The sequence below is a fragment of the Mesoplodon mirus genome (genome assembly GCF_964341445.2).
Source record: "Mesoplodon mirus genome assembly, chromosome: 1".
Classification (NCBI taxonomy): Eukaryota; Metazoa; Chordata; class Mammalia; order Artiodactyla; family Ziphiidae; genus Mesoplodon; species Mesoplodon mirus.
The window spans coordinates 37466942-37493613 of NC_138976.1; the positions used below are offsets into that span (position 1 = coordinate 37466942).

The window sequence follows — 26672 nt, forward strand, 5'->3', positions numbered from 1 at the left end:
CATTCCCAGGAGCAAATATTTCACAATAATAAAAAAGACCTGTCCTCCCTTCCTGAGAACCAGCAAAGATATAAGAATTAATTTATGGGGCTTCCCTGGTGGCGCAGTGGTTGAGAGTCCGCCTGCCAATGCAGGGGACACGGGTTCGTGCCCCGGTCTGGGAGGATCCCACATGCCGCGGAGCGGCTGGGCCCGTGAGCCATGGCCGCTGAGCCTGCGCGTCCGGAGCCTGTGCTCCGCAACGGGAGAGGCCGCAACAGTGAGAGGCCCGCATACCGAAAAGAAAAAAAAAAAAAAAGAATTAATTTATGTATTATGTAGCTGTATCCCTGTATATCATGTAATTATATCCACACTTATTAACTAACTTATTACTACATTAAAAATGTTTATTTAAAGCTTATCCACTATGCATAAAGAAAATGCATCTTTATCTGAATGTTTCATCTTTTATTACAAGCTTTAGAAGTGTAGCAGTAGTATAGACCAGAAGCTTTGTAAACCCTAGTATTTTAGAAACCAGTGGCCAGAGGTGAGGTCTTAGAATTGAACTAGGCCTGCAGGTTCCTCTACATAGAGATGTGAAGAACATATTGGAGTCAAAAGTGACTTGTAGGATATGGACTTCAGCAGGTGAGGAGATGGTAATGCCATTTATTGAAATATTAATTTGGATATTAATTGTCAGGGTATGTACCTGATAACCGATCTGTAGGGGTGGATGAGAGCATCACCTGGTAAGACAGTAATATGAGAAGAATTCTAGGACCACTGATAAATTACAGTTTTAAAAGTCAAAAAAAAGATGATGAACCCCAACAAAGGAAACTGAGAAAATAACAGGGCAGTGTCATGGAATCCAAGGAAAGATATAGAGCTGCAGAGAGCAGCTCTGCAAGTCACTGAGAAGCCAAAAGAAGAGAACCGAGGAGTGTCAGATGAGGTTGTTGACATGGAGGTTATTGGTGACCTTGGTCAGAGAAGTTCCAGTGGACAGTGGAGTAGCATGTGTTTTCGCATGGTTCTCTGAAATATGGTGTCAGCCTGCCTTTAGCTCACTTAGCAAGGTGGGGCTGTATTTTCCACATCTAGGACAGATTCTTCATTATTAGGCCCTGCTACTCCTTAAGTCCTGGAAAATTCCATCAGGAGAATGAGGCTGTGTGAATTTAAAGACAGCTAAAAATGTTACCATCACTCACTTTGAGATAGAATTTCAGTTTTTCTATTTACTGTATACTTCTTTGAATGGGCTGTAAAGCATGAATCATCATGTCAAATCATGTTTATTGACAGGAAAACCACTTTTAAAATGTGATTGAATAATACTGCTAGTCAACACATAGGGAATATTTTGAATGAATGGAATGCCATTGTAATTGTAATTAATTTTTTTCCTACGTTTATGCCTTTTTATTTTTATTTTTTGATGGAATAAAATGTGCTCAGCTTATCCTTTTCTATCTAATGCATTTTTAAACATCTTTATTGGTATATAATTGCTTTACAATGGTGTGTTAGTTTCTGCTTTATAACAAAGTGAATCAGCTATACAGATACATATATCCCCATATCTCCTCCCTCTTGCGTCTCCCTCCCTCCCTCTCTGTCCCACCCCTCTAGGTGGTCACAAAGCATCAAGCTGATCTCCCTGTGCTATGCGGCTGCTTCCCACTAGCTATCTGTTTTACGTTTGGTAGTGTATATATGTCCATGCCACTCTCTCACTTCGTCCCAGCTTACCCTTCCCCCTCCCCATGTCCTCAAGTCCATTCTCTACGTCTGCGTCTTTATTCCTGTCCTACTCATAGGTTCTTCATAACCACTTTTTTTTTTAGATCAGGCTATCGTTAATGTTGTTTTGTGTGTCCAGTTTTTATCCTCTATGTTATGATTGTGGAAAAATGTTCATAGATGTTTTGCATCATTCCTTTTATCAATCTTTTGATACTGATCTATGTGTCTATCCAACTGTTTATTTGATACCTCCTTTTGGATGTTTGTGTTTTTTTAAATCTATTTATTTATTTATTTATTTTTGGATGTATTGGGTGTTCGTTGCTGTGCATGGGCTTTCTCTAGTTGTGGCGAGCGGGAGCTACTCTTCGTTGTGGTGTGTGGGCTTCTCATTGCGGTGGCTTCTCTTGTTGCAGAGCACAGGCTCTAGGCGCGTGGGCTTCAGTAGTTGTGGCACATGGGCTCAATACTTGTGGCTCGTGGGCTCTAGAGCGCAGGCTCAGTAGTTATGGTGCACTGGCTTAGTTGCTTCATGGCATGTGGGATCTTCCCAGACCAGGGCTCGAACCCGTGTCCCCTGCATTGGCAGGCGGATTCTTAACCACTGTGCCACCAGAGAAGTCCTTTTGGATGGTTTAAAGGCACCTCAAAGTAACATGGCATAAACCAAACCCTTTCTCAGTGGCCAAGTCAGAATCTCTAAACTATTCCTTCCTCCCACCTCTCATGTCTAATCTTTCATCTTCTGCCTCTTAACTTGGTTTTCAAATCTATTGTCCTTTTAACACCCCTGCACTATCCAAGGCGGGTTACCAATATATCTTAGCTCAATTATTACATTCTGTCTCCTAACTGGATTCTTACTTCTGACTTAGATCTCTTCAAACTATTATCAGAATGATGATTTTTTACTTATACTTTACTTTATTTTTTACTTTTACTTTACTTTGCTTTCTTACTTAAAACCATAGAATACTTTCTTATTATCTCTATAATAAAGCCCAAAGTTTTTTACACGGTCTACAAGATCTTCATGATCTGGCCCTTGCCTGCCTTTTCAGACACATCTTATGGGCCACACTCCTTATGGGCCCCTCCTTATGTTCTTCCATTCAGCCATACTGAACAACTTCCATTTTCTCAAACATAGCATGTTCTCTATTTTCTGGGCCTTCAAACGGGACACTTTTCCTGCCTCTCACTAACTTCTATGTGTCCCTTGGTTCTCAGCTTACATAGAAGCTAGTGGGGTGAGAGGCAGCCAACTTTCCCTGACTCATCTCAGTCTAGGTGAGATGCCCCTGCCTCGTGTTCCTGTAACACCATGTTCTTTCTCTGTTGTAGCACTTACTATGTTTGATTGAAATTATTTCGTTTATTGTTTCTCTTTCCTCCTAGACTGTAAGCTCTGTGATGACACAGACTGTCTGCCTTTGTCACCCTTCTCTTTCCAGGATTCAGCCAGCGCTTCACAATGTTTAATACATGTTTGTTGAAAGTATGGATGACAGGTGACACTTTACATTTGACTCAGGGAACTAAGTTACATGAACCAGTGAATCTCTCTGAAGGCAAATATTTTATACTCTCACCCAGGAAACCTGATTAAAATGACTTTGAAAGTCTACTGAAATGATTTCCACTTTTCAAATTACCTTAAATGGTTTTGCAAAGTCATATAAGGCTTTATAGAAAGGCATACTTGTCTATAGGTTGGGAGGTTTTTATGTGTAAGTTGCATAGACTGTTCATGTTATTCCGTTAAAATCAGTGATTCCTGAGTCCATTGCTTTTTAAAGGAAATTGAACAAATCATCACTCCTAATCTATACATTTGCTCTTTCTCTTATGATATCTATCTTGATTGAGAACAAATCTATCCTGGCTTTCAAGATAGAAAGCTGGGATTTATTCTAGCCTCACTTTTCACCCTCATTCCTCAAAAGCAATTCATCACCAATTGCTGCCTGTTATCTTCTAACACATCTGCCCTCTCTTCCTCTCTTTTTTAATTCCTTAGGCCTCTGGTCTAGACTCTGGTCTAGACTCCTTTGCCCCTTGCCACCTTTTAATCTATCTGAGAAATGATCTTTATAAAATACGAGTTTGGCCCATGTCTGTTTTCTGATTTAGGCCCTTCACAAAGTAAACTCCCAAGCTCTTTGTATGCTACACAAAGACCATCGTGCTTTTGCTCCTGCATTATTCTTCAGTTTAATCTTTCTTCCATAGTTCCCGTCTTAAAGGTCACAAGCCGGTAATAACTGAACCCTTATAGTTGGCTAAAATCACCATACTGTTTCAAGTCGCTGTGCCTTTGTGTAGAATGCCTTCACCTCTTTCCGGAAGCAGATCCTACTTCCTTTGCATTCCTCACCCCAAAAGTAGAATTAATCATTATCCCCATATCTGAAACATTTACTTATATTGTATTATAGCTTATTAATTAATTGACTTACATAGTATACTATTAAACTTTAAACTGCTTGAAGTCAATAATGCCAGTTTTATTTCTCTTTTTTTTCCGGAATGCTTCACAGAATGTGTATTAGTTTCCTAGGGCTGCCTAGCAAAGTACCACAAACTGGGTGACTTAAAACAACAGAAATTTATTGTCCCACAGTTCTGGAGGCTAGAAGTCCTAAATTAAGATGTTGGCAGGACCATGTTCCTTTTGAAACCTGCAGGGAATCCTTCCTTCCTCTTACTAGTTTCTTTCTGGTGGTTTGCTGGCAATCTTTGGTGTTCCTTGGCTTGCAGCTGCATAATTCCAATCTCTGCCTTCATTGTCACATGGCTTTCTCCCTGTGTATCTGTCATCTTTTAAGGACACCAGTCGTGTTGGGTATGGGGCCTACCCTACCTCTGTATGACCTCATCCAAACTTAACTGACTACATCTGCAATGACCCTATTTCCAAATAAGGTAATTCTGAGGTACTGGGACTTAGGACTAAAATATATCTTTTTGGAGGGATACAATTTACTCCATAACACAGTGTTTAGCATATAGCAGGTATTCAGTAGATTTTACTGAATTGAAATATAAATGAAATACATGTTATATATTCATGGTATGGAATTAAAATATTTTAGTGTGATTTTTTTAAATTATCAATACTATGGACAAAGTACCTTTAGAATTTGTCTGTTTCCAAAAATTACATAATAGTTACATGGTAGTTGTGACATTTGAAAATTAATAAATACACTGTCTTAAAGTAAAAGCAAATATTCTCTGAATTCTTTATTTGTAAGCCCATTTTTAATGTCTGCTAATTTATATAATTTACATATAAATTTTTTTGAAACAATAGATGTATTTTAAATTTTAGAAAGCACATTCTAGGCCTCAATAGCAATAAATACCCTTTCCATATCCTTTACTGTGTTTTTTTAAAGTAGTATCTCCTTTCTACACATTAATGTTGGAACTTTTTTCTTCAGACTTCTTTTTTGTTTTTGATAAAATCTCTGTTGTTTAAGTAGTTTTCCATATTTAACATACATAATAAATTGTATCCTTTAATGGGAATATGGAGAAAGTTTACATCATTCTCAATAAGAAAAAACAGAGTAACCTTATTTCTGTTTTTTTAAAATAACTGTTGCTTCCCATGTTCTGTTTTATTTTTGTTGTTGTTGTTGTTTCTAGGTTTTTAAATCACTGGTCTGTTAGTTGAGACATCATCAGTGCTTTTTAGACCATACCCAAGTTTCCTTTGCATTGAAAGTTACTCAGGGAACTCCTGAAAGAAGATAGCAATGTTGAGTGTGTTTAAGTTTAATGGATCCCTTCTCCATCCCTGCTGAAGCTAGTTATATTCCATCAGCAACTGATATGGTAAAATTTATCAGAATTTTTTATGGCTCGTGCTTTTTGCATCCTAAGAAACATTTGCCTACCCCAAGGTTACAAAGATATTCTCCTATGATTTCTTCTCAGAGTTTTCTAGTTTCAGATTTAGGTCTGTGATCCATTTTGAGTTAATTTTTATGTGTAGTGTAACTAAAGGTTGATTTTTTTTTTTAATGGATATCCTATTGATCCAACACCGTCTGTCGGAAAGATTTTCCTTTCCTATTGAATTACCTTTACAGTTTTGTCAAAAATCAATTGACCAAATATGTGTGGGTCAGTTTTTGGATACTTCCTCTGTTCCGTTGATATATGTGTCTGTTCTTTTGTCAATACCGCACGAGCTTGATTACTGTAGCTGGAAATTATTGTAAGTCTTGAAATCAGGTAGAGTAAGTCCTCCTACTTTATTCTTACTTTAGAATTTTGCTTTAGTTATTCTATACGTTCTTTATATTTCCATATAAACTTTAGAATCGACTTGTCAGTTTCTACTAAAAAAGCCTGCTAGAATTTTGATTGGAACTGCATTGAATATGTAGATCAATTTGGGAATAATACCAGCCTAACACTATGGTATATATCTCTGTTTATTTAGGTCATGTTTAATTTCTCTCAGCAATGTTTTGTAGTTTTCAGTATAGAAGTCTTGGATTTGTTCCTAAGTATTTAATACATTTGGCACTACTATGAATATAATTTTTTAAACTTTAATTTTCTAATATTTTGTTGCTGGTATATGATTTTTAAAATATTAATCTTGTATCCTATTACTTTGCTAAATTTATTTATGAGTTCTAGCTATTGTTTTGTGAATTCTCTGGAATTTTTTACATAAACAACCATATCATCTACAAATAGACAAGTTTTACTTCTTCTGTTCTAATTTTTCTTCCTTTTCATTTATTGTATTATTTCAGTAGCTATGACATCTAGTACAATGTTGAATAAAAATGATGCAAGTGAGCATGTTCTTGCCTTATTCCTGATCTTGGGAGGAAACAATTCAGTCTTTTATATTAAGTACGATGTTGGCTGTAGACTTTTTGTAGATGTACTTTATCAGTTTGAGGAAGTTCCTACTATTATTAGTTTGCTAAGAGTTTTTATCATAAATAGATTTAAAATTTTGTCAAATACTTTGCATCTATTGAAATTGATCATATTCCCCCCAGTGGATGGTTAATATGTTGAATTATATTGATTAGTTTTTAGTTTTTGTTTTTATTAATTTTTATTGGAGTATGATTAGTTTTTGAATAAACAGCCAACCTTGCATTCGTGGGATAAGTCTGCATCCCTGGGATTAGTCATGATGTATTACCCATTTTTTTTTTTTTCTTTTTTTTTTTTTTTTTTTTTTTTTCTTTTTGCGGTATGCGGGCCTCTCACCGTTGTGGCCTCTCCTGTTGCGGAGCACAGGCTCCGGACGCGCAGGCCCAGCGGCCATGGCTCACGGGCCCAGCCGCTCCGCGGCATATGGGATCCTCCCAGACCGGGGCACGAACCCGTATCCCCTGCATCGGCAGGCGGACTCTCAACCACTGCGCCACCAGGGAGGCCCTATTACCCATTTTATATATTGTTGGATTGAGCTTGCTAATGTTTTTAAAGGATTTTGAATCAAATTAGGAATATTGACCTATAATTTTCTTTATTGTAATATCTTTGTCTAGTTTTGGTATTAGGGGTTATGCTGGCCTCCTCAAACAAGTTGGGCAGTTCTTCCTCCTAGTTTTTGAAAATATTTACATAATTTTGGTATTATTTCTTCCTTGATGAGTGATAGAATTTACCAGTGAAATCTTTTTTTTGGAAAAGATTTTTTTAAATTATTAATTAATTTATTTATTTTTGGCTGTGTTGGGTCTTCGTTTCTGTGCGAGGGCTTTCTCTAGTTGCGGTGAGCAGGGGCCACTCTTCATCGCGGTGCACGGGCCTCTCACTATCGCGGCCTCTCTTGTTGCGGAGCACAGGCTCCAGATGCGCAGGCTCAGTAGTTGTGGCTCACGGGCCTAGTTGCTCCGCGGCATATGGGATCTTCCCGGACCAGGGCTCAAGCCCGTGTCCCCTGCATTGGCAGGCGGATTCTCAACCACTGTGCCACCAGGGAAGCCCAGAAAAGATTTTTTTTTTAATTCAATTTATTTTATAGATAAATGGCTACTCAGATTTTCTGTTTCTTCTTGTGTCATTTTGTTATGCCTCAGTAATTGAGATTTAGTGGTATTAAAACAACAGCAACAGCAAATCCTTTAAAAGGTTCAGAACCTCATAAAGAGAGACTGCAAGAACTGTGGGGCAAATTGTTGTAACTGAAGTCAGGTGAAAACCAACTAGATATTCATGGTGTTTGACTGGTAGCTCATTGTCAGGCTTTGGAAAAGCGACATAATTATTTTATACCTTTTTTTTTTCTAAAAAAAAAGTTTTTCTCAAACTTTTGAAAGAAAAATATTTTCATGAACCTTCTTTATACCTAGTGCTGGCTTAAGTCATTTTCATCATAATGTTATTTAAATATGTTTATACATAAAATATATGCTGATACTTCTAATAAACCTGTAAATCAAAACTGGGCTTTCCTGATGGCACAGTGGTTGAGAGTTCGCCTGCTGATGCAGGGGACACGGGTTCATGCCCCGGTCCGGGAAGATCCCACATGCCGCGGAGCGGCTGGGCCCGTGAGCCATGGCCGCTGAGCCTGCACGTCCGGAGCCTGTGCTCCGCAATGGGAGTGTCCACAACAGTGAGAGGCCCGCATACCGAAAAGAAAAAAAAAAAACGGACATACAAATTCAACTAAAGTAAAACTACAAAACCATAAGTTCAAATTAACAACATTAATATGATAAGAGAACCAGACTTGAGACAATATCTTTCTACTATTGTAATGCTGGAGGCAGTATAGTATGTTAATTAACAGTGTGGGCTCTGGAGTTAAGACTGAAGTTCAAATTCTGGCTGTACCATTACTTTGTCCAAGTAAAATGAGGATAATAAGTTACCTAATTTATTAGGATTGTTGATATAATTAGGATTATTGATATGTCAAGTCCTAGAGTAGTACCTGGCAATCAGTAATTGTTCAGTGAATGTTAGATATAATAATAGTTTTATGTTGTTCTAAAACCTAATAATTAATGTTAGGTTTAATGGTAGAAAGTCTGATTCTATATTTAATGTTTCTGATTTTGACTTTAACAATATAAATACTAATGCATAGAATATCTGCTTGCCTAAGTTAACATACAGTGTGGTGATGGTAACTTTATAGCTTTGTTTGCTGATTTAGGATAATCAAATCTCATACTTAACCTACACTCTGCTAGGCAGGCCTCCTTGGGGTTCAATTTTTAATGACATATCCCATGATAATTCTGTAAATCTTAGTGTCTAATCCGATCATTGCCCATATAAAATATGGGAAAATCCTATCTGAAGTTATTTTTCTATTCTTGAAAATGTAGAAGAAACATTATTTTTCAGCATAGAGCTTATCATCAGACTGCTGAAGGAAATTAGTAGATCCTAGAAACTACAGTTGATTCTTGAACAACTCCAAGTTAATCCGTGTATGATTTATAGTAGGCCCTCTGTATCCAGGGTTCAACCAACCACTGACTGTGTAGTAGTGTACTATTTACTATTTAGTACTGATATACTAAAAATATCAGTGTTTAAGTACATCTGCGCAGTTCAAACCCATATTGTTCAAGGGTTAGCTGTATTTATTCTCAGCAGTTTGAAAGTACCTTGATTGTCTTATGGTTGATTCTGTTTTGTATTAAACTTTGAATATATTGCAGTATATTGATAGCTATTCCTTGTCAGCTTAGACTCAATCCATTTAAGTACCTTAAATATTAGCTAATTATGCTCTCATAGCTACCAGTTAACATTGGTTGCCTGGTTGAACTATATTAATAGTAATACTGGAAAAATATTTTCATTTTATGGTACTCAAGAAAAGTTTAAGAGCCTCTTCATGAGATTGCTAGTAAGTTTCATAATGTAATATAAGTGATTTATGATTACTACCTGTTGATTCTTAAAGGTTGATGATTATTATAGAATTAAGTGGATAAGCTTTTAACAAAATTTAAAGTTTTATCCGCTTTGCCTTTTATTTTAATTATAATTTTTTCTGGCTGTGGGTCTTCAGCAAAGTTACTATTTTACTACTGTATAGTAGCTTTTACCTGGACAATAAGTACTTTTGACTTCCTCAGGCTTATACAATTTTGTGTTTTGATTCTGCCACATTTTTTACAGTTTGAACTGTTACAATGACTTCATTCAAATATTGTGTCATAGTGTATATGATTTTTTCTGAGCATATATCATTTATTTCTTTTCTTGTTAGCCTACGACATTTAAAGAGGTATTTTGCTTCACCATTACATATGCCATTTTCATGATGTCAAATCATAATACTTTTCATTTGAAAATTATTAATGCAGAAAAGTAGTTTTGTATTTATATCTGCTAAAAAGAGAACAGCATGAACAAGTTTCCCAACAAATTGGAAGATGAAAACAATTATAAACATTATGCCATAAAATTATAGACCTCCCAAGATTTATTTGTGGAATCCAGTCTGAGAAACCTAGAGTATAGTGCAAAGAAAATGAAGGATTCTGCTCTAAGATTTCAAAAACCAGAGGTGAATGTATTATTTTTTGTGTATCAGTTAGTAGTTGAGTTCAGCTGTGTGTAATCAAATACTTCAACAACAGTGGCTTAAGCAAGATCAGGAGTTTATCTTTCCCTTAAGTAACAAGGAATCTTAGGCAAGTCAGAGCTGATGCAGTGGCTCCATGATGTCACTAAGCTCCTCTGGCTATTCTCTCCCATCCTTAAGTCCTTATTTCATGCTCCTAAGGTGGCCTCTGCAGGCCCAGCCATCATGTCCTTATTCCAGGCAGGAAGAAAGGGAAGGACAAAAGGGAAAAAGGCAAAAACTGGGACAAGTTTGTACTTCAAAGGGCTTTTGCAGAAGCCCCACCCAGTGACTTCCGTTTACATATTATTGGCCAGAACGGTGTCATGAGATTTCCCATTTCAAAGGAAGCTGGGAAATATGTTTTAGGTGAGCATATTGCTGCCCCAATAGATTGGGACTCTGTAATGAATAAGAGACAATGGATACTGGGTAGGCAAACAGCAGTCTCTGCCATACCAACTAAACAGATATGTTAAGAAAGCTCAAAAAACAAACATCAGGGAATTCCTTGGTGGACCAGTGGTTAGGACTCTGTGCTTTCACTGCCGAGGGCTCAGGTTCGGTCGCTGGTTGGGGAACTAAGATCCCGCAAGCCGTGCGGCGCAGACAACACACAAACAAACAAACATCAACACACACACCCCAGTCTTTCTGTTTTTCTGCATTTCTACTTTAAAGTTATATGAAAGGAATATAAATGAAGTAAGTTCCTAAATTGCTAGAGTACGAAGGAAACAAAGATTATAGTCCTGTCATTTTAAGCTTAGAGATAATTAGTGGCTTGTCTGAGGCCACAGACAGGAGTTCCAGGACGAAAATTTGAAGTTCTTGACTCCCACACTAGTCCCTGTCCTTCTGATTTATTGTGCTGCTTCATAAAATCTAGTTGTTCATGTATTACTCTCCTACATACACAAAAAGACAGCCATGTTTTGGTTACATCACTGGGGAGAAAATCCTCTAATCCCTTGAATGATTACAATAAAAGGCATAGGAGGAAATTTCTTGTTTCTTATTTGAGGGTCTTATATGTTTACTTTGTTAGTGTTGATGGTGCTGCCAGCATTTATAAATTCGTTCATTCACTCTTCATTCATTTATTCAGCACCAGCAATAGATTATAAGGTCTCAAGAGCAGGACCATATCTTATTAACTTCTGTATCCCTAAGTAGGTCCTCATTGATGAATGAAACATTTTATCATAGTCCCTGTCCTCAGGTAATCCTCAGTCAAGTCTGGGAAATGGATAAGAATGTCAGTTGATAACAGTACAGCAAAGACCAAGTTTCTTGAGATAATGGATGTACAGGAAGAAAATCTAAAATCTCTGAGACTGAAGGAGTGTCTAGAAAGACTTCAACAGGAGGTGGTCCCGAGGTCAGTCTTGAAGGGGTTTTCCAGGTAAAGAAAGAGGAAGGCTACATATCAAGCCAAAGAATGAGTTTTTAGAGGCCCAGTGGGGGTGAGAAACTGTTTAGAGAGGAGACAGGGAATATGGGAAAAGGCCATAGAAGTAGTAGAAAATGAGGGTCGGGAGGTTGACTGTAGCCGTGGCCGTATCACAGAGGCCATATCACACATGTTACAAAACACGTTAAAGGATTTGAATTTACCAAACTCTACTGTTGGTGTGCCATGGAGGCAGGGCAGAGAATGGAGGCTCTTATGCGCCCTTTTGCATGGTCACGTGGCATTGCAGTTGGACCTTGGCACCTTAGTGCAGAGCCCACTTCCAGCGAGGTACCTTTTGTCACCCACAGCTGCAGATGACCAGGGAACACACATCAAGATCCTTGTTCCTCTAGAAGAATGGTACAGATGAACTGGTTTGCAGGGCAGAAATAGAGACACAGATGTAGAGAACAAATGTATGGACACCAAAGGGGGAAAGTGGTGGGGGGTGGTGGTGGTGGTGTGATGAACTGGGAGATTGGGATTGACATGTATACACCAATATGTATAAAATGGATAACTAATAACAACTGCTGTATAAAAAAAATAAATAAAATTCAAAAAAAAAAGAAAAGAAAGATCCTGTTCCTTCCTCCCTAGTTCTTCCCGGGATGTCCCTTTTGACAGAGCCTTATTAAACCTTTCTAATCACATGTGGACTCCACGTGCCTCTTTACTTTTTTTGCTCATCATGTTGTCCTCACTCTTACCCAGTCAAGGACCCATAACAAGTATTCTTTTTGACCTCTTCCCAATAAGGAATGATTCATTCCTCTGTGGTAGTTGATTATATACCAACTTGGGTGTATAGGAACCTCAGGTGGTAAAATACACCAGACGCATGTTTTTACCTCTAAATTGTGAGATAAAGGCAATGTCTCAGGAATTTCAGACAGCAAGGAGGTGGGAAGCCTGCTCCTAAGATTTGGTTAGGGTGCTGGCCCCCGGCCTACCCATCCTTGCTTCTGGTCTACAGCCTGCCTGTGCCCCTGACCCCAGCAGGGGCCTCTAGTGGCTCCCCTCCCAGACTGTTTTCCCATCTCTGTTAAAGACTTTTCTTCCCCACTTCCCAGATACAGCCCCTCATTCTCTTCTTGGACTCCCAGTAGTGTCATTTGTTTTCTGGTGCCCAGCAGAAAACCAGATTTCCCTTCTCTGACATCCATCCTAGAATGGATCTAAGCCTTTGGTGGCCCTGCCTCTAGTAACGAAGTTTATGGTAGCAGAAGGTGAAGTTAGAAGTTCATCCTCCTGGTTAATACAAATAATACACACATTTTATTATTACAGGGCTGACTGAACCTCTCTCTGTGTGACTTTGGAAGTAAAATGTAAAAAGCTCACCTCTTTTTTATTGCTTGTTTCTTTTTTTTTTTCTTTCACTTTTTTTTCTTATGTAGACATTATAACAATAGAGGAAATTAACAAAAATTTTCTCAAGTCCCACAGCCATAAACCATCGATTGTTTTTACTTTTTTTCCTGTATTCTCTTCCAGTCTCTGCCCATATGCAGTGATATTAACTGGATACAGTTTTGAAGTACATTTTTTTAATGCCACATGATCATAGTTTAAGGAAATTGAAGTGAATGAGATATGGGAATATCTTTGGTAATAATAGCTTCTTATTCTGATTATTTTCCTTTAGGAAAGACACTGCTGATCCTGTAACATGGAGGATTGCCTTCATACCTCATCTGAGAATCTATCCAAATTGGTCAGCTGGGCCCACAGCCATGGGACCATTTGCAGCCTCATTCCAAACCTGAAACATTTGCTTTCGGAAGGTTCCCATGGGAACCTGACAGCAATGTGGGGCTGTAGTGCGGGCCATGCTTATCACTGGCCACTGACAGCTACTTGCAGAGCTGGCTCCCAAGAAAGGGTCTGTTTCCAGGATAACAGAAGTTTTAACTCTGATAGTCCCAGTATAATTGGAGTGCCCTCTGAGACACAAACTAGCCCCGTTGAAAGGTACCCTGGGAGACCAGTGAAAGCAAAGCTAGACTGTAATCGGACCAGAGACTCTTGTGACTTCTCTTATTGCAGTGAGCCCTCTGAACTGGATGAAGCTGTTGAAGAGTATGAAGATGAAAACACTCTGTTTGACATGGTTTGTGAGTCTTCTGTTACAGATGAGGATAGTGACTTTGAACCCCAAACCCAAAGGCCTCAAAGCATTGCTCGAAAAAGGCCTGGAATAGTCCCATCTTCTCTCCATTCAAGCTCCCAAGCTCAGATGATTGATGAATGCAGCAGTGATGTGATCATTAAGAAAATCAAACAGGAGATTCCTGAAGATTATTATATTGTGGCGAATGCAGAGCTGACCGGAGGGGTAGATGGACCAGCCCTCTCGTTGACGCAGATGGCAAAACCTAAGCCTCAGACTCATGCTGGTCCCTCCTGTATAGGGTCTGCTAAGCTGATTCCCCATGTAACATCTGCCATCAGCACAGAGCTAGACCCACATGGTATGTCTGCATCCCCCTCTGTGATGTCTAGACCAGTCGTCCAGAAGACTGGTAGGGTATCTTTGGCTTCACCAAACAGAGGACCCACTAGTGCCCATGGCACCAGCCAGCAGGTGGCCATACAGATGCCGGTGAGCACATCCCATCCTAACAAACAGATCAGCATCCCTTTGTCTGCCCTGCAGCTGCCTGGTCAGGATGAGCAAGTTGCTTCTGAAGAGTTCCTGTCCCATCTGCCCAGCCAGGTCTCCTCCTGTGAGGTGGCCCTTTCTCCCTCAGTTAACACAGAGCCAGAAGTGAGCTCCAGTCAGCAGCAGCCCCCAGTTGCTCCGACCATAACCACTGAGGCCACGGCACAGTGCATACCAGGTATGGCACGTGAGGTGACAGAGTCCCTCATCCACATACATCAGAGAATTCTGCGCCGTCAGCACTCCTAAAACCACTAGCTCAATTTGCTAGAATTTGGGCCTTTATTATTCTCAGAAAGATAGAAATAATGAAATATTATACATCCAGGTGATAAAGTAAAGGAAATTCATCTGAAATAAGGCCATTTATCCAGTCGGTGTACCTCAGGGCTGAGAGGACAGCTGTAGGATTGTGCTGTTGATATTGCATGGCTGTATTTAAGGTTTGTATCTGATCTTAAGCTGAATTTTTATAAGTAAAGTTATTTTTGAAAGTTTTTTTTAATGCTCTTGGTTCTATTTTGAAGCCAAAACGTTGTTGGTTTAGGCATACGTTGAAAATAGACCTGATGTTTTTTTCAGTATTATTTATTTGAACCAATTTAGTACTTTATTCATTTTAGTTGGTGTGGCAGTTTAAAACAAGTTTTTTTTAAAAAGCAACAAATATATCTCGAAGAAGTATTTTATTTTTTCTCTCAAAATTTATAATAATCAGATAACTTGCATTTCTGGAATACATGGACCTAACTGGAATGGATTGAGAGGAGAAAGAAATAATTATATGAGGCCCCTATCTGTAATTCTAACATTCTAAATGTTCTGTAATTCTAACATTCAGTATTTATTTAATCTGGGCTATTATTAACCATCACTAGTATCTAATTTCAAAATATTTTCATCACCCCAGAAAGAAACCCCATACCCATTAGCAGTAATTCTTTTTTTCCTCCTCCCAGCCCCAGTCAACCACTAATCTACTTTCTGACTCTATGGATCTGCCTGTTGTGCACATTTCATATAAATAACTCTTATTTTGTGGCCTTTTGTGATGGCCTTCTTGTACTTAGCATAATTTTTTTAAGGTTAATCTATGTGGTAGCATCTATCAGTGTTATTTTCCTTTCTATTTCATTGTATGGATAGACCACATTTTGTTGTTCCTTTAGAGCTGGTGGATACTTAGGTTGTTTCCATTTTTTGGCTGTGGTAAATAATGCTGCTAATATCATTTATATACAAGTTTTTGTGTGGACATATATTTTCATTTCACTTGGGCAGCTACCTAGAGGTGGAATCACTGGGTCATATGGTAACTCTATGTTTGAGGAACTGCCAAATGGTGTTCCAAAGCAGTTTCACCATTTTACAATCTCACCAACAATTTTAAAAGATTCCTATTTCACTGTATGCTTACCAACACTTGTTATTTTCCCTTGAAAAAATTATCCTGCTGGGTGTGTGAAGTAGTAACTTGTTGTAGTTTTGATTTGTATTACCCTAATGACTATATTTTTTTAACGTGCTTATTGGCCATTTGTATATCTTTCTTTTGAGAAAAATCCATTCAGATCCTTTGCCCATTTTCTAGTTATGTTGTCGTTTTATTGGTGAGTTATAAGAGTTCTTTATAGATTCTGGTTGTAAGTCTTCTATTAAATATGATTTGTAAATATTCTCTCCCATTCACTGGGCTGTCTCTCCTTCTTCCTTCCTTCCTTTCTAGTTTTAATTCAATCACTTAATCACAACATGGTCTTTGGCCAATATTCACATCATTAGACACAATATTATCTTTATTAGGCTTGTGAAAGTCTTTGTAGTAAGACTCTAACTCTTGATACATATAGGATATAAGTAGTACCTTTTCACTTAAATAGTTGTGAATTTGGTTTATTTATTTGTCCCCCTCCCCCCTTTTTTTGTAAAATAGGAGACAGCCTGACAGAATTTCTACATTCTCACTTAATTTATATTTGAGGGTAGCATTCAGAAATGTATTTTACAAAGTGGTCCAGTATAGCAAAACCGCTTAGTAAAACTGTTGTTTGTATTGTATATCCTTCTAATAATTTACCCCTGCAAAAGCAAGTTGAAAGATTTCCTTACATCTGCCTAGGGGATATTAGTCCGCTAGTATGTATATAGTAAATGAGACATTGAGGCTCAAACTAACTGTAATAGGAATTTCCTAAAGAATGATCCTGACGTTTTGATCCATTGTTCTGTGGAAGGATATTATATTGCTAAGATATTATTAGCTTTAGAGAAACACTATTTGGACTGGAAACATCAATGGACAAATAAAAATCTGATTGATACTTTTCTTTTATGAGAGATATATAAAGTTAACTTATAATTTACCTTTGTTCTGTAGAGCCCGAACTAGGCTCTGTGCTCTAAAAGTTTTATTTATTTATTTGCATATTTATTTATATTAGAATAAATTTATTTTAAACATAGGTTTTTTAAAAAAAATTAGAATCCAGCACATCCAAATGTATGTGAATGAATATGTACAAATGGACCTTAAGTACTTAATATGTAAAGCATACTTAGGACTAAGCAAAGAAGAAAGGTTCTGAAAGAACTAGCTAAAAGCAACATCAGGTACTTTTAAACTGGATGTTGTGCAACCTTAAGTCTTTATCAAATCATTGTAGAAATACTGCATATCTTTGAATAATATTTTTAAAATAAATAATTTGACAAATGACTAGTCAGACAGAAACAAAGAGAAATTGTTCCATTTTGTTTAGTTTTACTGATGTCATTTAAATTCTATTTCCTGGCAGTTCCCTGGCAGTCCAGTGGTTAGGACTTGGTGCTTTCACTGCCATGGTCCCAGGTTCAATCCCTGGTCAGGGACCTAAGATCTCACAAGATGCGCAGTGTGGCCAAAAAAAATCTGTTTACCTATCGGAAAACTGTTCTTATTTCTGTTTAGAACTAAACTCACAAAGTTATAAAATGTTCACAATGTGTGGATAAAATTATTAATTTTCATGTCAGCCCTATTACAATGCTCAAATCTTAGCAAACAGTCATGAGTAAAGAGGACATACATTATTAGAAAAAACATTGACTATCTCGCAGTATTTTAGATTCCATTAATTTTTGAGATTTTTATGTAAATTTGGAGCATTGGTCATAAATTTAAATTTTTGTTGCATCATGAGTTGGATTTCTATGTGTATATTTCTTAAATATACATACATACACACAGCTTCTTTTATGATTTTGTGCAAGAACCCCCCATGTTTACTTGAAGTATAGTTGATTTACAATGTTGTGCTAATCTCTGCTGTACAGCAAAGTTATACACGTGTATACATTCTTTTTTTATGTTGTTTTCCATCATGTTTTATCACAGGATATTGAATATAGTTCCCTGTGCTATGCATTAGGACCTTGTTGTTTATCCATTCTAAATGTAATAGTTTGCAGCTACCAAACTCCCAGTCCATCCCTTTTCCTCCCCCCTCCCCCTTGGTAACCACAAATCTGTTCTCTATGTCTGAGTCTGTTTCTGTTTTGTAGATAGGTTCATTTGTGCCATATTTTAGGTTCTACATATAAGTGATATCATATGGTATTTGTCTTTCTGACTTACTTCACTTAGTATGATAATTTCTAGTTGCATCCATGTTGCTGTGAATGGCATTTTTTTCGTTCTTTTTTATGGCTGAGTAGTATTCCATTGTATTTATGTACCACGTCTTCTTTATCCATTCATCTGTCGGTGGACATTTAGGTTGTTTCCATGTTTCGGCTATTGTGAATAGTGCTGCTATGCATGTAGGGGTGCATGTATCTTTTTGAATTATAGTTTTGTCTGGATATATTACCAGAAGTGGGATTGCTAGGTCATATGGTCATTCTATTTTTAGTTTTCTGAGGAACCTGCATACTGTTTTCCATAGTGGCTGTACCAACTTACATTCCCACCAACAGTGTGGGAGAACCCCTTTTATTAGTCAGCTTTTTTTCCCAGAAGTCTTACTGTAGCAAGCAATCAACCTTTGCTTTTCACATTTGTAATATATGTGTTTTCTTTTGCAAATCTACATCTTTATCTTTTTCTAATAGATTCATATGTGTTCTTTATATATTAGAAATATTAACTCATAGTCTATCATATATATTGGAAATACATATCCATGTATATTAGAAATACATTTTCCCACTTTACCATTAATTTTTTTATTAATTAATTTTTAATCATTATTTTTTGGCTTCATTGGATCTTTATTGCTGCGCACGGGCTTTTTCTCTAGTTGCAGCGAGCAGGGGCTACTGTTTGTTGCAGTGTGTGGGCTTCTCATTGCGGTGGCTTCTCTTGTTGCAGAGCACGGGCTCTAGAGCGCAGGCTCAGTAGTTGCGGTGCACGGGCTTAGTTGCTCCGCAGCATATGGAATCTTCCCAGACCAGGGCTCGAACCTGTGTCCCCTGCATTGGCAGGTGGATTCTTAACCACTGTGCAACCAGGGGAGTCCACCATTAATTTCTATATAATTTTGTTGATGGGATTTTTTGAGGTATGGATTTTCTTAATTTTTATGAAGGCTGCTCTTTCAACCTCTACCTACCTATCTATCTGTCTAGTTAGCTATCATCTTTTCTGCCTTTGGCATTTTGCTTAGGAATTCCTGTCTTGAATCAAATAAATATTTTCCTATATTGTCTTCTGTTTTGTTTTTTGGTTTTCTTTTCCTCTCCTCCCCTTCTGTCTCCTTTCTTTTTCTACCTTTAACTCTACAACCAGAATATATTTTAGGGTGGAACCTCACTTCATTATTTTTATAGGTAGTCAAATGTTCCAACATCACTTACTGAATAATTCCCATTGTACACTGAATTGATTTATGTATCACATTTTTGCTTATAACTGGGTCTATTTCTAGATTTTCAGTTTTGGGTTTTTTTTAATCTCTTTATCTTTTTTCTTCTAATTTTTACTAATTGATTATATTTTCTATAAAACAATGCATTCAGAGAAAAATGGATGTAGTCTAAAGCATTTAATAGAATACTTTTTGAAACCTACTCATGTAAAATTGAGTTCAGTGAGGTTTTAAAAATTAAGTTGCATATTACTTCTAGTTATTTGGTCTGTGTTGACACAAATAAACAATGGTTTCTCTTATCAGAAACAGAAGGTCTGAGTTAAAATAAATGTATAAAGACAATTAACTGCGTTATAGTCGAAGGACACATCTTCAAATGAGCTTTTTATCTAGGGTTCAAACAATGTCTGTAGTTTCTCTCTTACCATGTCTCGTCTCAGCTTCCTCTGTATTAGCTTCACCTATAGATACTTGATCCCTGCTTGGTCCCCGAGGCGGTTGCCAAGTGTTGCTGGGATTCATGCCTAGCAGTGGACAGAGCCTGTGCCACTGCCTTCCCACTAACCCCCGAATTAGTCTTTGAAGCATCAAGCTCATACCCTGGGAACTGTATTGAGACCAGTCCTAAGTAGACCCCACAGCCGAGTGTTGGGGTCAGGTGGGAGTGTTCTTCCAGGGACATTCTGGATTCTAATCTTGAAAGAGGCAGCACACCAGAGACACCTACTACTATTTGTGGGGGGTGGGTCTTTGTTGCTGTTGTTTGTGTTTTTTGAGCATTTAGTTTTCTTTGTGTGGGCAGATAGAGGAGTTGTTTATATGTGTCATTCAAAGACTAGGTATACTAGAACAGTGTTCTAATATAAGGGATAGAAATATGTATAAGTAAGCATATGCTTTTATGTCTGTATATATATGCATATGTATATATACATATACATGCATACATTATTTTATATATTTTCTTACCCTACAAGAAATATATGCCTCTTCTTTCAAGGTGGAACAAGAATAAATTTGCTTTCTTAGCCACACCCTTTCCTGTACCTTCCTGCAGGAAGACCTGCAACATAAATTCTGAAAGGTAAGAGAGGCAAAATTAAAATTCAGGCTCAGTTAATACCATCATTTCCCTCGTTTTCATAAAGGGGTGCTCATCTGAGGATTGATATGGCAGGCAGTGCTGGGCACTGAGATAGTAGAGCTTGACCACTCAGAGTTTGGGATCAGACATGCCTAGGTTGATTCCCAGCCCTGCCTCCTATTGGCCTTGTGACCTTAGTTAAGTCAGTTTATTTCTCTTGAGACTCAGTTTCCTCATTTGAAAAGTAATAACATGTCTGTCTCACAGGATTGTTTGACGACCAAATGCAAAGTATAGGTGAAGCACTAAAGAGAGTACATGGGGCCTCCCTGGTGGCTCAGTGGTTGAGAGTCCGCCTGCCGATGCAGGGGATACGGGTTTGTGCCCCGGTCCGGGAGGATCCCATATGCCGTGGAGCGGCTGGGCCTGTGAGCCATGGCCGCTGAGCCTGTGCGTCCGGAGCCTGTGCTCCGCAACGGGAGAGGCCACAACAGTGAGAGGCCTGCGTACTGCAAAAAAAAAAAAAAAAAAGAGAGAGTATATGACATGTGATAAACATTCAATAAATAATAGTTTCCACCATTATTAATATTTTCATTGTCATCATCATTGCTGCCATTATTAGACTGTGCTCAATACTCTTGAATAGTCAAGTATAATAAGATTCTGATTTTATGCAGTAACATCTATTCATCTACTAAAATGGTCTATGGACCAGTCTCACGTGGGAACTTATTAGGAATGCAGATTCTCAGGTCCCACCCCAGACCCACAGAATCAGAATTTGCATTTTAACAAGATCTCCAGGTGATCTGTTTGCACACTGAAGCTTGAGAAGCAGGGGTTTAGGAAATGCAGGTTCCACATTAGAGGGCACATTGTTATTCCCTCTGGCCTCACTGTGACTTTGAACACTCTTCCCTCCTTTGTATATCTGCACTTCCTCATTGGAGAGGCCAGAAACTCGCTTTTCCAAGTTTATACTTCAGTGAGGGCACAATCTAGTGACCTGAAACTTTGCCAGTCAAATGCACTCACTCTAGACTCTAATCAGAAGTACCTAGGACTTCCCTGGAGATCCAGTGGTTGACTCCATGCTTCCAGTGCAGGGGGCATGAGTTCGATCCCTGGTAGGGGATCCCACATGCTGGGAGCTTCCCTGGTGACACAGTGGTTAGGAATCTGCCTGCCAATGCAGGGGACACGGGTTCGAGCCCTGGTCTGGGAAGATCCCACATGCCGCAGAGCAACTAAGCCCGTGTGCCACAACTACTGAGCCTGCACTCTAGAGCCTGCGTGCCACAACTTCTGAAGCCTGTGCGCCTGGAGCCTGTGCTCCGCAACAAGAGAAGCCACTGCAATGAGAAGCCTGTGCACCACAACAAAGATTAGCCCCTGCTCAGCACAACTAGAGAAAGCCCACGCATAGCCAAAAATAAATTTCAAAAAAAGAAAAAATAAAGATCTCACATGCTGTGTGTAGTGCAGCCAAAAAAAAAAAAAAAAAAGAAGTACCTAGAAGAATCTGTTTTTGGTAAATACAGTCCAGTTTCTAGAGGCAGCAGGAGCAGTGTTCCACTGTTAGAATCCCAAGCTGGAGTTTGGTGGCTGACTTGTCTCCAACAGCGCAAATCTGTGGCGTGGTCACCTCTAAACCTGGTTTCCTGGTGTTGTGGGAAATTGTGTGGCCTTTATTAAATTCTTTTCTTGCCTAAACTAGCTAGACTGGGCTTTCATTGTTTTAAACAAAGAAGCTGGAGGAATATAACCTCTGAACCCAGGAAACATGTTCACCTCTCCTAGATGTGGCATGAAAAATAAAATAATTTTCTTTTTATCACTAGGTTTATATTTTTAGCTAAAATAAATATCACCTTGGTAAGTAACCACTAATACAATATGCCCTATAGTGTGTGCTATCTTGCTATACAAACTGTAAGCCACCCATAAGATGTTGAGGGATAGAGATAGCTTCTCCTCGCCCTAAACCTTCTCTCCCTTCCCAGTGGGGGTTTTTGCTGAAATATGTCCATTGTGGGGAGTTCCACTGAACTGGGAATGAGAAGGAGGTACTTAGTACCTTTGCACTCGGCTATGGGCTTTAAGAGCAGTTTCGGAAAAATGAGAGAAAACACAGTTGGAGCTTCTTAACACAATGTTGAGTATTTCTTAAAAGTTAATTTTGAATGATTAGTTTTCTCTTAGGTGTATTTTTTCTCATGTCAGTTCACATGATGCTACTATTCCCTGAAATGATCTATTTTATTTCTTTACTATTTCTCAGTTTGATCCCCTGAGACAGAGAGATTGACCTTCAAAATCACCAGGAGGTAGCCCAAATAAGGAGGATATTAGGAAATCTGCACATGGACATTTCATATTGTCTCATATATTTTATTTCTTTTCTTCCTTTTTACCCTCCATTTCTTTTTCTCTTTGCATAATTTCACCCTTGAGTTGACATCAGTAGTGGGTGGTAAAAATGTGGAAAGTTTGGTAAGATCTGGTAAAAGGGAGTGAGCTTCATTTCATTAGGCCTCTTAGAAGAAAGTAAATGGACTAGATGCTTACGTAATTTATTCGTGTACCCCTTCTCTTGTAATGCTGAGGGAGGCTTTAATGGAGCTACCAAGCACCCTTCTCTTCAGTCCCAATGCCTTGCGCATAGTATACATGCAGTCATCCTGTCGGTAAGTAAGTAGTCAACGTTGAGAACGTGTCCAGGGGGAAAGTTAGGTACCTGCTCCCAGGAGTTTCCAGGACTCACTGCTTGATGTTAGCAACATCATCTAAAATCAATAACTTTGTTCCACTCAACACTCCACTCACCTAATTGCACAGGGAAGAAATCAGGTCCCTCTCTCCCATTATGATCTGGGACTGATACGATATGTCCATAGGAAGAGAGAGCAGGTCAAAACCTTGATGAAGCTATAGATCCCTAAGCGTGTTACTGAACACTGTGAACCCTTTCAGGTATTACTATCAGCACCCCTTCTAATAGGCTTTTGGAGGCACCTTCCACCCCTCTGCTGAGTATCACAGGTCTCAATTGTTTCTGTACTTGAAGATTACCAGCTGTTGACTGTCCTACTTGAGTGTCACAGGGTCTTCTCTCCCCTACCTAAGTGTCACAGAGCCCCTCCTCCCCAGGATCAAAGGGCAGTTCTCAGAGTGGTGGTTGGGGGGGGATTGTCTTAGGTTTTATCATGTATAGTAGAACTCCCATGATCAAAATGATTTTAAGGAACTGGAGATGGTAGTCTCCAGCCTCTGGCTGAGGGGCACTTCCCTCCTTCCTTCCTTCCTGTTTTGCAGTTCTTAGAAAAGACGAAGTTGTGGTTTTAAATTAGTTTTTAGGCTTGTTTTCTATACTGGGGAAGGAGTATGGGAGGGAGACATGAGATTAAGTACAGTCACTCTGTTATGAAAAGAAAAATAATTGGCTATATCGTCATGTCTTTTCAAAGTATTTAGGTCTTCAACAACGTTTTACCAAGGCGGTAATGAAAACCCACTATACCTTATATAACATATAATTTATAACATTATTATATGTAACTTATTATAAAGCTGTAGTAATTAAAATGGAATAGTTTGGCAACAAAGATAGACACATAGAGCCATGGAACAGAATAGGGAGCCCAGAAACACTCCTGCACATATATGTGAACTGTATGTGAAATAGAGCCATCACAAATCAGTGGGAGAAGGATGGACCAGACAATGAATGATATTGCACAGTTGGTCATCCGTGTAGAACAAAATAAAATTAGATCCTTATGTCACATCAGACCTGAAAATAAAACTCATTTAAAGATCTAAATATGGAAATATAAAACTTAAAACTGCTTGAAGGAAATCTTGCAAAACGGCCTTGGTGTTGGGAACAGTTTTTTAAATGAGACACCAAAAAAAGCACAAACCATAAAGGAAAAGATTGAAAATGCTGACAGCCTTTAAAATCTTAGCTGGGACAGGGATATCATAAAGTTAAAAGACAAGCAGTAATCTATGAGATGATTTTAATGTGCATAATGAAAAATATTCATATACAGAATATGTAAAGAACTGCCACAAGTCAGTAGGGAACAGGTCGAATAATCCAGTAGAGAAATGAGCAAAGGAAATGAAGAGGCACTTCTAATAAGAGGAAACCCATATAGTTAATAAACATATGAAAAATGTTCAGCCTCACTGGTTATCAGGGGAATGTAAATTAAAACAACAATACGATACCATCAGAAAGGCAAAAATTATCAATTTTTACTCCAGACGTTGTTGAAAGTATGGGGAACATGCTGGTGGGAATATAAATTGGCACAACCACTTTGGAGAGCAACTTATAGTATCTAATAAAGTTAAAATGTGCATATCATATAACCTTGGCATTCAGTTTCTAGGCAGCTATCTAGAGAAATTTCCTCATATATAAAAGGAGAAATGTGGAGGGGTATACATTGCAACTTTCTTTGTGATAACAAGGAAAAAAATCAGTTAACAACCTCAGTGTCTGTCAGTAGATAAATTGTGATGTATTTTTCAATGGAATATATGCATCAGGCAGATCTGCATTAATTAATGTAGATAAATCTTGAAAACGGAGTTGCTGAATAATATTTAGAGTACAATACCTAAAAAACAAACAGGCATTACTATGTACTGTATGTTACACTCTCACATACCACAGTAGTCAATTATGAAACATGGGCTGGAAGGACCCATGATGCATCAGTACTTGATAGTGGTTGCCTTTGGGAAAGAGGGGGGATGAGAATGGGCGCACAGGAAACTTGAATATCTGTGATATTTTATTTTTTTAGTTTAAAAAAAAGTTTTTATTGGAGTATCATTGCTTTACAATGTTGTATTGTTTCTGCCGTACAGCAAAGTGAATCAGCTATATGTATACATATATCCCTTCTTTTTTTGGATTTCCTTCCCATTTAGGTCACCACAGAGCACTGACTAGAGTTCCCTGTCTATACAGTAGGTTCTCATTAGTTATCTATTTTATACATAGTAGTATATATCTGTCAGTCCCAATCTCCCAGTTTATCCCACTGACCCCTCCCCTCCTTGGTATCCATACGTTTGTTCTCTACATCTGTGTCTCGATTTCTACTTTGCAAATAAGTTCATCTGTACCATTTTTCTGTATTCCACATATAGGCAGTATTATACAGTATTTGTTTTTCTCTTTTTGACTTACTTCACTCTGTATGACAGTCTCTAGGTCCATCCATGTCTCTGTAAATGGCACAATTTAGTTCCTTTTTATGGCTGAGTCATATTCCATTTATATATGTACCACATCTTCTTTATATGATATTTTTCTTTTAAAACCATGGAACAAATATGACATTATTAACATTTATTAAATCTGGCAGGAACATGAGTTCGTGTTACACAAGAGGCAATATAAGCACAGTGCTTAATTGTGACAATCTGGGCACACAGCTGCCGGGATGCAAATCCCAGCCCTGCCACTCATTTTCTGGGTGACTTTGGCAAGTCACTTAACTTCTCTGTGGCTTAGCTTTATCATCTGTAAAATGAAGAAAATAATGTATCTATTCTCTAGGGTTGATATAAGGATTAAAGTAATCCATACAGAGCCCTCTGGTTCATAGTAAGCATAATTTAGTATTCTGCATACTTTTCTGTGTGTTTCTAAATGTTATTACTTTTTAAACATAGATCATGAAGCATAAATAAAGTTGATTGTGGAATATTTATGAGATGAAGGCATATGACATTATTGTTTTTACTGAATATAGAGGGTTTTTTGGTAAGAGAGCAAACTTTACTACCATTATCTCCCAGTATACTTGTTTATGCACAAAGAATTTGAGAATTATTCTCACAGATTTCACCTTGGCTTTCCTCCTTATGATTATGATGTGATGTTGTCATGGGAGAATTTTTTTTTTAAGTTCTTCTGTTGGAATAAATAAAAACCACAAAAACAAAATGTCCTCTATTATCTATGGATATATAGCACTTTCATTTCCAGGATCAGCACTACTTGAGTTGCATGAAGAAGAGGTTGTTTCCTTCATTTTACTGACAGGAAATGAGTTACAAAGAAACTAGATGATTTGCTTGGAGTTCCAGGGGAAGAAGTGTGGTCTCCTGCTTGTTAACTAAGAGAGGAGGGGTTGGTGCTTTGCATGCTGGTCCCTACCTCTGCTTGTCTTGCTGTAGGAAAAGACTACACCACTAATTGCTTCCCCTTCCCTTTCTTTTATTTTTAGGTCATGACTATAACTTTTCCAAAGTTTAGGCTGCTAGAGTACATC

The 26672-nt window shown here is 38.1% G+C and overlaps 1 protein-coding gene across 3 annotated transcripts in view; it reads left to right on the forward strand.

The window, feature by feature from the left end:
* KIAA1958 overlaps positions 1 to 26672 on the forward strand; it is a 162782-nt gene that overhangs the window by 66769 nt on the left and 69341 nt on the right. For all 3 annotated transcript variants that reach the window (XM_082623192.1, XM_082623191.1, XM_082623190.1), the window contains exon 2: positions 13423 to 14617. In XM_082623192.1, coding sequence (XP_082479318.1) covers positions 13447 to 14617 — 1171 coding nt within the window. In that variant the 5' untranslated portion in view covers positions 13423 to 13446. The remainder of the gene's footprint in view (positions 1 to 13422; positions 14618 to 26672) is intronic.